General features: G+C 35.8%; 1 protein-coding gene across 3 annotated transcripts in view; it reads left to right on the forward strand.

Annotated features, from left to right (window-relative positions):
- The window catches only part of AFMID (arylformamidase), a 737,969-nt gene that overhangs the window by 643,567 nt on the left and 77,598 nt on the right, over positions 1–16,804 (forward strand). For all 3 annotated transcript variants that reach the window (XM_044068169.1, XM_044068166.1, XM_044068167.1), the window contains exon 10: positions 15,284–15,388. In XM_044068169.1, the coding sequence (XP_043924104.1) occupies positions 15,284–15,388 (105 nt within the window). The remainder of the gene's footprint in view (positions 1–15,283; positions 15,389–16,804) is intronic.

A 16,804-nucleotide genomic window follows, 5' to 3' on the forward strand; every position in this document is an offset into this window, starting at 1 on the left:
TCTACTTCCTGAAGTACAGGCCAACACTAAGTGACTCTGGATAACAAAGTTTGCAGATGACTGCAAACTGGGAGCCATTATTGAATCCCCAAATTATGTGGATACTCTACAAAAGGGCCTTACAGAAACAGATGCTTGGTGCCAGAGCCATGGGCTCAAGCTCAATGCCAAGAAATGTATAGTTATCCCCTCTGGGAAAAAACATGTATCCGTGAATTACCATATAGGTGGCAGTACACTAAACACTGAAAGTTTGATAGGTGACTTAGGGACACAGGTGGACAGTGGTCTGAACTTCGATAACCACATCGCCACAACAGTCAGGAAATCCTTCTATGTGGCACACCTCATCACTAAGGGCTTTTCATCCAGAAAAAAGGAGGTCATTGTCCCACTGTACTCATCCCTCATTAGACCCATTATAGAATACAATGCCCCATTTGGTATGTACCTCTCAAGACATCTGCAACAACTGAAAAGGCCACAGAAATACCTCACTAAAAGAATCACAGGCCTAAAGCAGATGCCCTACGCTGACCGCCTTAAAAAACTCCAGCTATACTCTGTCGCATATCGTCTACTCAGAGGCGATCTTTGCTTAACATACAAGGCCATGTCAAACCCAGAGCTGTTGGACATGCTACACTTAAAGAAATCCCAATCCCTCAGAGACACACGCTGTTGGGATCTAAACCTTGTCATCACAATAAACAAAACATACTGGAGGGATAGGTTCCTAACCCAGAGACTCCCCAGACTCTGGAATAGATTGCCCATACATGTCAAGCAGAGTGCCTCTTTGGTCCTCTTCAAAAGGAACCTTGACGATTGGATGGGAGAAAGGAAATTCACCCCGGGGATCACGTCAGTCATCCTGCTAGACAGGGGTCCAGGGAAGTAAATAGTGTGGGAAGAAATTGCCAGGGAATTGTTATGGCTAGGCTTGTATAGGCCCTAGGGCTGATAGCCTAGTACCAACCTATGATCCTATGAACCTATGGATCCTAGTGTTGATAAGAAGCAATTGAAACAAACAGAATAAGCTAATGGTATGTTTTTAAGAAACACATAACTCATTTATATTACTTTAAAAGATCTAAAAATATGATTAAGAGAGAGCATTACTTATTGCTTACAGATGAATGAGTGGTCTCAAGAATGCCACAAGCTAACTATAGTTTGTGGCAGATAAATCTGCATCAATAAAGCTCCAGATTGTGTACATTTAATATGTCAGACTACTGACAATGACTTAGAAATGCTGCTGTAAACTACATTACAAAAAAGGATGGCCTAAACAAAAGTCTTCCGTAAGAAAAGAAAGTTACCCTTATTTTTTTTAATGAAATAAACTGTATCCAGGTTTTGATGTTCAAAACTGGTTAGTTCCCAAATAGTGCACGATGGGATGCATGATTCACATCTGGGAATAGTAAAGTTTAAGTAAGAGAAAGAGATGTAGTATTTTGACTAGTAATGTCAAACTCAGAGAGAATAACAAACTGCAATTTATACCATAACAACAATTCAATGGAAGTGATGCTAGTACATCCAGATTGCCCTTATAGTTATGTTGGTAGGGATTTGTTCCATTTCAGAAAAGCAATGTATATTATATGTATAGCTTATAAATCCAGTTTATACTTGCTGTTCCACCACCTTAACTATTCTCTTCTCGTTACCTTTCTTTCTCCTTTAATTATCCTACCCCATCCGATAACTCCTAACATTTCTTAACTAACTTAAGCTATCCTCTTCAATTTACATTTCTTTCTCCTTTAGTGTTCCTACCATAATCTGTAACATTTCTTAACTAGTTTAACTATTGTCTTAGAAACTGGAACTCACCAACACTGTATAAGGATAAGGAAGAAAGTGACCACAACCAACGAGGGGCTGCTGTAACAAAGATGTATAAACTGCTGCTCTCCAATAAAACTTCCAGGCCCATAAACGCTCCAAACAAGTTTATTCAATGAAAACACAAACTAAAAAACGTCGACCTAGGTTTCGTCCGCTGTACGAACTTCATCAGAACAACTCATAATACATCCAAAAGTTCTTAAATAATATGCACAAGCATACTAATGAGCCTGATATCCAATGAAATGCATAGGCAAACATTTTTAAAAAACTTAAAGCAGCAATGTAACTGAATTAAATTGTGTATTAATAGTGTATAAAAACCCAAGGATGCCCCCCACCCCTCCGATAATAAAAATAAAACGATATGAACAGCTGAATACTTCCTAATATATGTAATGCATAAATGAAACCTCTATATCTAATAATACTTGTGTAAATAATGACATGTAAATAAACTGTACATGAATCTACTGTGTGTGTACTATATAATTGATATATAAGGGGGACAGTGAAATCTTGAAATCAAATAGCACCCTATATGATGAACACAAATAATCCTGAATGTGTCAAATCTCTCAAAAGTTATAAAATTATATAAAAATGTGAATGTATGAATATATGTGAAACATTAAATATGTATATAAAAAAACTATATATATAAATATATATATATATATAAAGGGTATAAAAGATATATAAAATAGTGTACATAACAGGTACCCTGTGTCTTAAAAGGACCAACGTTCATAAAAAATGATAATGAATATCTAAAAGAATCCAATTACATACAATTTATCACATAAACCCTTTTTAAACAAAAATTAATAAAATTAATAAAATTAATAAAATTACCAAAACCATACTAACTACCCTTAATGTTATTTATCCATAAAATTGGCTTAATACTTATGTATTCATTAAGTCCTGGATATTGGTTAGCATTCAATAATATCTGCACTCTCATTTCTGACATGTCTAAATTGTATTTAGTACACTTTCCTTGTGTATCCAACTTCTGGTGTACAACACCGAAAAATTTAAAAGAGTGACTACCAAATTGATTAATGTGTCTAGCTAGGGCGTTTGTAAGTTTGTTATTTCTAATATCAAGTAGATGTTCTTTTACCCTCTCTCTAAAATGCCTACAAGTTTTGCCAACATAAAAACCTTCGCACTGTTGACAAACAGCAATGTAAACAACATTTTTAGTGTAACAATTTATATGATGGTTAATTCTAAAGTTGTGTCCATTAACAGTCACCTTTCCTTCAATATTGATTAAATGCTTACAAGTCGAACATCTACCGCATTTAAAACTCCCCCTGGGTTTATGTGAATTGTTGTCAATATTAATGTTCAAACCCTCAAATAATTCTTTAAATGATGTGTCCTTCCTAAACACATGTTTCACACTACCCGTAAACATGCCCTCAAGTGATTTTTCTGCACTAATAAATTTCCAATTCTTATTGATTATATTAATAATGCTCAAGGACATGCCATTGTATGTAGTTATGTACAAAGGGATATTATTACATATAAAGTTTCCAACGTCCACCGCTGGACTGAATTGATTATCCCTAGTAATTATCATATTACTGTGTAAAATTGCCTTATATGTGCCATTATTTCTCTTAAATTTCACTTCATTGGCTATATTATTACAGAAATCCTGCGGGTATCCCCTATTTAAAAATAGACTAATAATAAATTGAATTTCATGATCAAAGTCCACATCCTCACTGACCATTCTGGCAGCCCTCACCATCTGACCCTTAACCACTGCTTTCTTTTGGTGGTGAGGGTGCCAACTGTCAAAATGTAGGTAAGAATTGGAGAATGTGGGCTTCCTATAAATGTTAGACACCAACTTCCTCTTAACATTATCAAAAGTTAAATTAATATCCAAATAACTAATGCTTTTCTTACTGACCACGTGTGTGAATTTTAAAAAAGTTATACTATTATTAAGATATTCTAAAAACCTATCTAATATTGCACTGTCTCCATTCCAAATAATAAATAAATCGTCTAAAAATCTCCCGTAAAATTTGATATATTTAAAATATTCAGAATTAAAAACATAATTCAACTCCCAATATGTTAATACAAAATTAGCAAAGCCTGGGGCACACGCTGCTCCCATAGCAATACCACTATCCTGTTTGTAATATACCCCATCAAAAAATATAAAATTATTATTGAGTACAATCCCCATTAATTTAACTATAACATTAATTTTATTTTGGTCGTAAATGTTAGTATAGTATAATTGTTCTTCCAACCATTCCAACCCTTTATCATGGGGTATAACAGTGTATAAATTGCATACATCCAAAGTAATAAAGGTATCATTATCTTCAAATGTAGTATTGCTAATTTTGTTTAAAAAATCCCAAGAGTCCCTCAAGATGTGTGAAAAAGATGCAATGCCAGGTTTAAGATGGTAATCTAAAAATTGACTAATAAAATGTGTTTTACTCCTTTTACCATCCACTATTGGTCTAAAATTCAAATTGTCCAAACCCTTGTGAATTTTGGGTATCCCAAAGATACCACTAATCACTGGAAATTCATTTTGCAAAAAACGCCATTCATGTTCGTCCACTTCTCCCTGATATAACATATCAAAAAGTGTGGTATCAATCCTTTTATGTGCTATGTTGATCTCATTTCTACTTATTTCACTATATGTATTTTCTATCAACATGGCATTCATGTAAGAAATGTAATCGTTATTGTCAACTATTACTATGCCACTACCCTTGTCGGGTTTCATAATTCTAATATTTCCAGTGGATAAAATCCTACATAGGGTGGCCTCTTCTTGTTTCGTTAAATTACTGGCATTGTTAACATCCTTATTATAACCCTTAAAAGCCTCTCTTATATCATTCTCCGTCATTTTTTCAAACAAACCAATCCTATCATGCATAGGAGGGTTGTAAGTGCTAGGTTTAGATAGTCTTTTACTGCCATTCTCGGTGCACCCCCAGGGATTACTCTGATATAATATCTTTAGGTTTAACTTACGGGTAAATAATTTCAAATCTATAATACTATTAACAATGTTGCCTCTTTTTTTCGGTACAAAACTAAAACCCTTAGAAAACAATTCTACACAATCTCTATCAAAAGTCTTGTTACTGTAATTATATAATTTAAAATCACCCTTATAATTCTCAATAATATTGGGATTAAAAAATAATAAATTACATTTCCCTTGTGCATTTGTTCCCCCACTCGTATTCAACTGTACACACATATTAGTATCACCTAAAACATCAGTACTATAATTATAACGTATATCAACATTATTTACATTCACATTATTTACATTGTCTGTTGCATCTAAGTGTATATACTCAATGCAGTCATGAATTGTCAGGTCATTCAATGCATCACTCGAGTCAATAACATTAGAATATCTATTGCCATGCAAGAACCCCATCGTGTGTTCATCACTATCCAAATCAGTACTAATAATGCTATCACATTGCATATCACAAATTTTCGTGGTCAACTCGCTACCTAAATCCATAATAATTACTTCCGTAGGTATGGGCGAGTCCGTATCCAAGTTTGTACACACTTCAGCGTTACTACAACTAGTACCAGTTGGAAAATGCTGTATGTTGGTACCGTGTGCTGAAATGTCAAGTGTGTTGCTGATGGTGTCCTTGTGCACTAAGTTAAATGAAATAAAATTGAATTCACGGCTCCCTGTACCCTCTATAGTGTTCAATGCATGCGTGGTGTTGATAAAGCAACCGTTATCAGTCCCAGGACACTTTGAACCGTTAACAGACCCAGTACAATATGAACAACCCTCTTGAATAGTGTCCGACAGTATATCAACGTCATTGTCAGTATTGCGGGAACTTGTAACTAATTGTCCAAGACTCGTTCCGACACTAGAATGAGACGGAGGGGAAGAAATACGCTTACCCAGTACCTTCATATCTTGGACGCCATCGGCTACTTGTGCGCCCCCCACACGTTTTTTGTTGTTTGAAAGTTAACTTTCCTCACTCTATCGTACTCCTTCCTTGGTCTCGTTCCCCCATATTCATACTCCTCATCCTCGTCATCGTGCTGTTGCTCCATAATCCTTTTTGATCTCCTGGGACCTTCACCTTCTTTTGGACTACCATCATGTCGTACTGCACGCGTTTCTGATCGCAAGGGGGAAGTGATGTCATCTAAGGCATCCATCCGATTAGTTCCCTCTTCCGGTCTTCCTTCTCTGAGGTTACATTTAATTGGCTTTGATTTGGGGTAAACCAAGCCCGTTGAATAAACTCTTAAGTCCCTTTTTATTTTTTGCTGTTTCTTTTCATATAAAACGTTACAACTATATTCTACCTCTTTTATAATATTGGTATAATTTGTGTAATATTGATCGAACAATAAATCTTGACTGATTAAGTTATTGAGCCGATCTAAGTCGGAAATAAGCATGTCTATTTTCTTATCATTATGTGCTATCATTATTTCCATTAGGGCTATGCCCGTTTTGTTAAATAAATCATGCAGTTCCTTAAGCATTTCAGGCTCATGTTCACTTCCATTAGGATATCGCCATAGCCTCAAACCTTTAGGAACCATCCCCAGCTCAATATTTTTGCGTAGATAACCATTCTCCATTTGTGTTCTTTTCATTTTAAACATCTTCACTTCAAAAACACGTAGCCAATCACGCATATTACCTTCCTCTCTATAATTCCCACTGTTCATAGAAACAGGTTTATTATTGAAAGAAAATTGGTTAGATTTCCATGTATCACTGCTAAATGCTTCAGGTTGTACAATAACTCTCTTAGCGTGAAAAACTTGACCACAAGGTATACTGTCACTGCCCGATGCTGCAGATACCAAGGAAGGGGTCGCTTGTGTTAAAGGCATCCCCAAACTGTTTGTAGACTCCATACTATTGTTAAATGATGTCATAAGCTTCTGAATTAACAGTGAATGCTGTTTAAGTTGTTCATTCATGTCCTTTAACAGCATACCCACATCAATTGCTCCACCATCCTCCTCCATACTGAACACTTGGAAACTGGAACTCACCAACACTGTAAAAGGATAAGGAAGAAAGTGACCACAACCAACGAGGGGCTGCTGTAACAAAGATGTATAAACTGCTGCTCTCCAATAAAACTTCCAGGCCCATAAACGCTCCAAACAAGTTTATTCAATGAAAACACAAAACTAAAAACGTCGACCTAGGTTTCGTCCGCTGTACGAACTTCATCAGAACAACTCATAATACATCCAAAAGTTCTTAAATAATATGCACAAGCATACTAATGAGCCTGATATCCAATGAAATGCATAGGCAAACATTTTTAAAAACTTAAAGCAGCAATGTAACTGAATTAAATTGTGTATTAATAGTGTATAAAAACCCAAGGATGCCCCCCACCCCTCCGATAATAAAAATAAAACGATATGAACAGCTGAATACTTCCTAATATATGTAATGCATAAATGAAACCTCTATATCTAATAATACTTGTGTAAATAATGACATGTAAATAAACTGTACATGAATCTACTGTGTGTGTACTATATAATTGATATATAAGGGGGACAGTGAAATCCTGAAATCAAATAGCACCCTATATGATGAACACAAATAATCCTGAATGTGTCAAATCTCTCAAAAGTTATAAAATTATATAAAAATGTGAATGTATGAATATATGTGAAACATTAAATATGTATATAAAAAAACTATATATATAAATATATATATATATATAAAGGGTATAAAAGATATATAAAATAGTGTACATAACAGGTACCCTGTGTCTTAAAAGGACCAACGTTCATAAAAAATGATAATGAATATCTAAAAGAATCCAATTACATACAATTTATCACATAAACCCTTTTTAAACAAAAATTAATAAAATTAATAAAATTAATAAAATTACCAAAACCATACTAACTACCCTTAATGTTATTTATCCATAAAATTGGCTTAATACTTATGTATTCATTAAGTCCTGGATATTGGTTAGCATTCAATAATATCTGCACTCTCATTTCTGACATGTCTAAATTGTATTTAGTACACTTTCCTTGTGTATCCAACTTCTGGTGTACAACACCGAAAAATTTAAAAGAGTGACTACCAAATTGATTAATGTGTCTAGCTAGGGCGTTTGTAAGTTTGTTATTTCTAATATCAAGTAGATGTTCTTTTACCCTCTCTCTAAAATGCCTACAAGTTTTGCCAACATAAAAACCTTCGCACTGTTGACAAACAGCAATGTAAACAACATTTTTAGTGTAACAATTTATATGATGGTTAATTCTAAAGTTGTGTCCATTAACAGTCACCTTTCCTTCAATATTGATTAAATGCTTACAAGTCGAACATCTACCGCATTTAAAACTCCCCCTGGGTTTATGTGAATTGTTGTCAATATTAATGTTCAAACCCTCAAATAATTCTTTAAATGATGTGTCCTTCCTAAACACATGTTTCACACTACCCGTAAACATGCCCTCAAGTGATTTTTCTGCACTAATAAATTTCCAATTCTTATTGATTATATTAATAATGCTCAAGGATATGCCATTGTATGTAGTTATGTACAAAGGGATATTATTACATATAAAGTTTCCAACGTCCACCGCTGGACTGAATTGATTATCCTAGTAATTATCATATTACTGTGTAAAATTGCCTTATATGTGCCATTATTTCTCTTAAATTTCACTTCATTGGCTATATTATTACAGAAATCCTGCGGGTATCCCCTATTTAAAAATAGACTAATAATAAATTGAATTTCATGATCAAAGTCCACATCCTCACTGACCATTCTGGCAGCCCTCACCATCTGACCCTTAACCACTGCTTTCTTTTGGTGGTGAGGGTGCCAACTGTCAAAATGTAGGTAAGAATTGGAGAATGTGGGCTTCCTATAAATGTTAGACACCAACTTCCTCTTAACATTATCAAAAGTTAAATTAATATCCAAATAACTAATGCTTTTCTTACTGACCACGTGTGTGAATTTTAAAAAAGTTATACTATTATTAAGATATTCTAAAAACCTATCTAATATTGCACTGTCTCCATTCCAAATAATAAATAAATCGTCTAAAAATCTCCCGTAAAATTTGATATATTTAAAATATTCAGAATTAAAAACATAATTCAACTCCCAATATGTTAATACAAAATTAGCAAAGCCAAACTCAGAGAGAATAACAAACTGCAATTTATACCATAACAACAATTCAATGGAAGTGATGCTAGTACATCCAGATTGCCCTTATAGTTATGTTGGTAGGGATTTGTTCCATTTCAGAAAAGCAATGTATATTATATGTATAGCTTATAAATCCAGTTTATACTTGCTGTTCCACCACCTTAACTATTCTCTTCTCGTTACCTTTCTTTCTCCTTTAATTATCCTACCCCATCCGATAACTCCTAACATTTCTTAACTAACTTAAGCTATCCTCTTCAATTTACATTTCTTTCTCCTTTAGTGTTCCTACCATAATCTGTAACATTTCTTAACTAGTTTAACTATTGTCTTACTTTTACAGTTCTTTTTCCTTTAATTTTCCTACCCTAGTCTACAACTCATAATATTTTTATCTCTCCCTCTCTCACCATAATTTCTATATATATATATATATATATATATATATATTCTATGTAAATAATTTAATTAGCAAATCTAAACCTGCAGTTTGCTACTACTCTGCATGCACTGCAAAACAAATTCAAATAAACAAGTAAATACAACTAATGAGTGCAACATATATGAGTGTGATTAGTGCCTTAATGTATATATTCTTGAGGCAGATGATGTTTTCATGCCTGATAGTGGGCAGCAATTCAAAAGTCATGAATTTAGATTTATTAATTTAAATTGGGAATTCAGACATAGCAAAAACTCTACACTATCTTTAGTCTGTTGGGCAAGCGGAAAGAACAATCTGGACAGGGAGGAATCTCATGAAAAAGAACTGTAGATAAAGCTACTAGGCTTGTCATCCTGCAGTTCTGGAACACAGGAATATTTCATTGTGGGGACTGAGGGTCTCACCAACTTAGCTGTTGACAGGCAGAAAGCAGAAAGCAGAGTACCTACTTTAACAACATTGCTGATGCCTAAATATCAATATAAAATAATAAGAAATGTTGGAAAGAAATCAAAAGACACCAAAGTACTATTAAGTCAGACATCGTAGAAGACAAGATGTAGAAGTTGGAGATAAATTAAGACTCTAAAAGTCATTGGAAATTCCACAGCTTGAAACAGAAGTTGTTGAAAGAGCAGCTGAGTCAGGATTCTGTATTGTTCTTGGAAAGACAAATATGTTGAAGGTAAAGGTCTAGGAAGGTATAGGCTATAAAAACTGTGATGGTCATAAATTGTAAAGACAGACTCCTGAAGCTGTGTCACCCAGTGAAGCTGTCCCAAGTGGAAGAACAGATACCCAGTATAAACAATTCTGTTGAATTCTCTAGATATGGTAAATAGTTGAAGAAATCAAGTGGATATGTGGAGTATTCCAGAGTTAGCTAGGATTCTAAGGACAGAAGCTCAGTCATTGAACATGTTTGTTAAAGATATTTTTAAGAGTTTGCTGTTTGATACAAACAGACTGTGACAAGTGTAGTATATTGCTAAAATTAACATACAGTAATCAATGTAATTTTTCTGCAAGCTACCTTATATCAAAATTGTACATTCTGTAGTTAAAAGGGATGGATACTAGATATAGGTCCTATATCTTTAAATGTTAATGGACAAGCTTCATTGGTTAGGATGCATGTGATATGTTAAGGTTTCAGAAAATTAATTTTGTGATGCAGAAATCATAGAATTTAGACAAAATGTACTGTTTCTATGAGTTATTTATTAAAGCCTCCTAACATGACACTTACTGGTGACTGCACAGTTTCCAAGATGTTGCTTACTAGTAATGAGCAGGCTCACATCATATCCTGTACAAATATGTGGTTATAAGCATAAAAAACATATTACAGAACTAATAATCATACTTGTAGACTACGTGGAGGACATTGCCACTTTACAAACATGCATAAAAGTTGAAAGAAGGTTTGTGCAGCAAAATCTACATGCAACGGAGGGAAAGTAACAGAGTAAAACAGAAATCATTGTGGGCAGAACTGAGATTCATAATGTGAATGCAGTTCAAGACTGTAAGTAGCATAAATGATGATTTTTGGCCAGAAAGGTATTTAATTAGAGATGAGGAATATTACATTTAAAATTAAAATTGATGTATAATGCAGCATATTGTCATAAAGTACATTTAAGTCACTGAATCTCTGTTTCTGACATTGTCAGGGCACAGACTGAAACTACTGACCGCTGAGTCAGATTTTGATTGGGTGTGAGTTAAATTATTAAAAATACAGGTTGGTATTCTAGGTACTGGCTGTGGCCAACTATTTAAGCCAACCTAATATGCTGGTTGAAATACTTGTGAGGCAGCTAGCATGGTTACAAGAATTCATATTGTACAGTTACAGAAAGATGTAAAGAAGCAGCAGACAATAAGAATAAGTGCAACAGCTAAAAATATAAATCTGAAGGCACCAAGGAGACTGGAAATGATAATAAACAAAATGGTTACAAACAGTACATGTATAAAGCTTTGAGTGTCAGGATGAAATGTGAATAATCACAGGCACAGGTAGGCTTATGTTTGCAAAGCACTTAATGGCGCTAGAAGCAGTCTTAGTATGAATGTTTCTCCTAGTAAAATAATTTTGTAAGAATCTTTAAAATTTGTTGATAATGTTAACAGATGTAATAAAATGGTCAAGACCCTGCTGATATTTTGCATAGTTATTTTGACTTATTTGCTGGTTTAGTTTTTCTACCAGGATAAACCATCTTAAGATTTTACTTTAGTCAGTGCCAGTTACACATGCAGTAAGAAAATCTTCAGTAGTGCTCAAAAGCATGACTGAGCAGGATATGAAGAGCATAGATGCTATGTGTGTCATTGTTAAACAAGAAATGACCTGAAATACCCCCTAATGTATGGCCACAGTATCATCACTATGTACTCTACATATGTCCACATATTCCGCATCTCACTTACTTTAAAAGGAAGACAGTCTTCTACAAAATCATTCTGGTAGTTTTGATTATTTGTGATCGCTGATTACTGAGTCAGTCTAGATAAAAACAAAGATTCCAAGGTCCTACACCAGTAAATCCAAGGGCATGGCAGAAAAAGGCAAATTACAAAAAAATGATGGAATATGGAAATGCTGTTTTATTTAAAACAACAAAGCTTTCAGGACAACAGTTCCTTTCTTCAATTTTTTTGTACTGAGTCAGTCTCAAATTACTGAGTCTATCACAAATGAGTCTGTGTCTTGCCAGGGAGCTGTATGAGTTCTCATTGTGGCATTACCAAATGTAAGGAAGAAGCATATGCTGTTCATTATTGGCCTCAGATGTCTGACATGATTGATCAGATGATTTAAATGAGTCAAATTTATAGTTAAGAACAGAAATAATACAAATGAGGAGATATCACATGAAATATCACATTTTCCTCAGATGAGAGTGGGACTAAGTCTGCTTCATTGTAAAGGTGCACATTATTTTCTTTGCATTCATTATTTAAATCATTCATTTTGCTGAAATCTACCTTTATTAGGTATAGTACACCAGATGAGGTGATATCAGACAATGACCCAGAGTTCATGAAACGAGAATTCTATTCTTTAGTGAAGCAATGGAATTTAATTGTGCTGCTTCAAGTCCTAGATATTTAAAAAGCAACGATCTAGCAGAATAAACTGGTTCAAACTGAAAAATCTGGTAAGGAAATGTGACTTATCAGAAAACTCTAGCTGCTGTGTTTCAAATCAGGAATATAAAAATATTCTGCAGATCTGTAGGGCATTTAGTACCACAACTTCTAGTGGTGTCCCAAAGCCAAACAACCAGCATCATATTGTTTAATTAGTCACTGAAAAGAAGAGGAATGTAGATGAGTCATTAAAAGAAACACAGTGCAGACATTTTACAACAGATGTTCATATAATCGTGCTTACTTACAAAAGGTAAAGAATGAGGATGACTTTGGACTTTAGATTTAGTTTACAGAAAAGCAGTGTATCTGCTGATATTTTGCAAAGTTATTTTGAAGTGGTCAAGTGGGAAAATGAAGATTGTGTTATGTGCAAGGGTCATATATAGAAACATAGAAAAGAAGCAATCATTTAAGTCCATTCATTTGATTTGGAAGAACTTCATTTGTTTACTTATCAGAAATATAAGGCGCTGAGCTAATGAAAGCATCACTATCTTCTCAGTCTGAAAATGTTTCTCCTCGGTGTTTCACAAGATCAAGGTCAGGGCTTGCAGATTCACAAAGTTGCTCAAGGTAATCCTCATGCTAGTGTCAGCATTTCGTCAACTACAATTACAAACAGTGTCACAGTATTTGATCGACCAACTGTGAATCAGTATTTCAGGTATGGAAAATTGAGCAGAAGCCATCTGATACAGTGAGTGTGCCTAATATGTGTACACTCCTTGTGCACTTCGAAGTGTTTTTTTTTCCTAATGAATTCAGTTTTCACTGCATTAGTGTATCATACGACTCTTTGTATAGGTTTATTTATGTGTAATCAGTATATTTATTTCTAGTTTATACATATTTATTACACCTTCATTTTATAGAAAGTGGGAAGTACAATATGTGTGATCACAGGTGGAGTACGTAATGTTTATAATGTAACCATATATTTAAGGAGCTTTATCAATAGTTTGGTCTGTGTGACGTAACTTCCTTACTGGTGTTGTTCAGTAAAAATTCTTGTTGAATGCACATTGTGTTTAACTTCTCTTCATTTTAACCTTTTTTTTTAATTTTCCAAATTTTTAGGGTGTCTAATACTGAGACAGGAATGCTCCCCATTCTTCAGTTAGGATAAAACTCGCACAATTAGAATTGCTTCAGTCTTTGATGTTTGCCAACGGCCACCTTGACCATAGTTATTCTTTCCTGTTTACATATTCCATGAGGGCCATCTGGAATTGTGAATTTCACTGCAATGGTAGAACCGTGACTTGGAAAGAACTATGCACATCCCTGTGTATGTTTTTACCCTAAAGAAATGTTTCTGCAGGGGTATTCACCTCACTGTACTGGTATATGATTAAATAGGGGAGGAGAGCTTGTCAGTGCTGAAAATACACACACTACCAAATGACTGTAGTGGTAGGGTCAGCAGAAACTGTTTACATTACGGCAGACTGTTACTTGAGGGTCTGTATGGGCTGCTAAGGCTTCCTGACACAGCATTCCCTACAATGAGTGAGCTGAAACTGGCAGCACATAGCCATCTACTTGTGAGTCAGAAACAAGGGTCAACAGAAATTGTCCAATCATTGCAGAATGAGACCTTAGGATGCCCAAACTGGAGCTGTGGGGTTACTGCACTGTCAGACCTCATCAATTAAATGTATGAATTACTACAGTGTGAGGCCACCACAAACAGGAATTGTATATGCAAAGTTCTGTGTGTCACTGCAGTGTGAGATATCAGCAAACAAGAACTGTGTGAGTAATTATTGTGTGTGTGTGTGTGTGTGTGTGTGTGTGTGTGTGTGTGTGTGCACGTGTGTGCGTGTGTGCATGTGTGTGTGTCTGTGCACCTCTAAGAGGTGAAACCTGAGAGTGCAGAAACAGGAACTGTGTGAGTAGATCTTTGTGTGTGTGTGTGTGTGTGTGTGTGTGTGTGTGTGTGTGTGTGTGTGTGTGTGTGTGTGTGTGTGTGTGTGTGCATGTGTGTGTCCGTGTCAGCTAGGTGAAGCCTGAGTGCAGAAATAAGAACAGTGTGAGTTGCTGCAGTGAGAGACATAAGAAAATATGAATCATATGTGGAGAACTATTTCTGTGCACATGCATGCATATATGTGTGTGTGTGTGTGTGTGTGTGTGTGTGTGTATTAGCATGCATGTGAGAGCATGCATTTGTGTGTGTGAGTGTGAGTGCCTGACTTCAAAGGGAGACCTCAACAAGCATGAACTGTATGTCTAAGGCTCTATGCAGTTGCAGTATGAGACACGAAAACTAGCAAATCGCAGTTGTGTATATCATTGTACTGTCTGTTACAACATAAAATCTAAATGAAATGAAGTTATCCAAACAAGATCATTTGTCTGCTAGACAAAAATGGAATCACAGAATTAAACTCAGATTAATTTTTGCCATGTAAATTGTTCGACCGTGGAACAACAAATGCAGATTCATTTTAAATGAAATGCTGTTTAAATCAGGAAGAGCAAATGCACACTTACTGATGTGGTATATTGTATGAACTGTTCTGGGCTGTATGTTTACATAAACAATGACTTAATGTTTTTTTTTTCATTGTGTTAGGGGCTGAAAAATGCAGGGCTGTGTATCCATTATGAAGATGTCCCAGACACAGACCACTTTAATGTCATTGAGCAGCTGACAGAGGGGGACTACCTGCTTACACAGGTATTCAGAATTCTCATTTTAAGCAGATTAACTTACTTAGACTTCTGGGACTACATCACATGCCTTTGTTACAGTTGCATTAGCAATGAAGCCGAGTCATTGGTTGAACTGTCAGTGGATAAGAACAGGTGGACCAGCTGCCATTCATTTGTGCTATGTGTACTGACAACTCTGTTGGTAAAGGCAGTGACGGTACCACACCCCTGTCACTCTGCTCAGTAACTCTACTCCATTTCCTAATAACAGTAATTATCTGCTCTTATGGAGGCTTCCTGAATCAGCACTCCTTACAGTGATGTTAGCAGCGCACAGCAACGTATTTGTGAAAACATGCTCTTACTTGTAAGTGAGCCAGAAGCAAAGTGGACAGGGGAGAAGGGTCTGTCCTGGTTGCTAACTTGAAACTGGTATGTTAGAGAGGCAGATAACTACTTGTCATGGTGGAGATATGTGTGTGTGTGTGTGTGTGTGTGTGTGTGGGGGGGGTGACATTATACCATTTACACCAATATTTTTGCATGGTAGAAGATTGAGTAGGAGAGGAGACAGTGGACAGTAGAAAAAATGCATACACCAACCAAATGACTGAGAGTTAGTCCATAACCCCTGCTCATGATGTGAAATGTACTAGTTACTGCAAGAGAGACATACATGTGCACTTGGGATGGGGTGTGGTGTGGTGGGGTGGGGTAGGATTGTGCAAGGAAAGAAGGGGAACGGCATGCCTAGGGACTCTGAGCCTGTCCATCTACATGCAGGCATGGTTGTGGCTTTCAAGGAAAAAATGATTATAAATATATGATCACCTGCTGCACTGAAAGCCTAAGATGTAAGTGGGATAGCAATGAAGACTAGATGGGCAGATTCAATAGACTTCTTAATTTTACTCTGTACTCTTTTGTCCTTTTATGCCAACCATCAGTGTCCCACTGCAAACCAAGGGTGGCTTTGGTTCTTTTCTTTTAATGGCTAATTTCTGTAGTAAAGTAGGGGATGGCTTGTGGTGGACTGTCATTAGGGTAGTAGTCAGTGGATAATGCCCCATTTGACTGATAATTCCTGAATATCTCCTGCTGAAATAGAGAAAGACCTGTAGTTCTGGGCCCAAAGGTGAATTGGCTTAGACACACACACACACACACACACACACACACACACACACACACACACACACACACACACACACACAAACAGGTACACACACACACACACACACACACACACACACACACACACACACACACACACACACACACACACACACACAGACACGCATTTACACAAACACACACACACACGCTCGCGCACGCGCACACACTCGCATGCACACATACACATGCATGCGCGTGCATGTGCAAGCACAAGCACACACTCATCCTCAGATATAGCATGAAGTGCAGACCAGCATGTATAAAA

This window comes from Protopterus annectens, chromosome 4.part0, assembly GCF_019279795.1.
Source record: "Protopterus annectens isolate FY-2018-M chromosome 4.part0, PAN1.0, whole genome shotgun sequence".
In the NCBI taxonomy this organism is placed as follows: Eukaryota; Metazoa; Chordata; order Ceratodontiformes; family Protopteridae; genus Protopterus; species Protopterus annectens.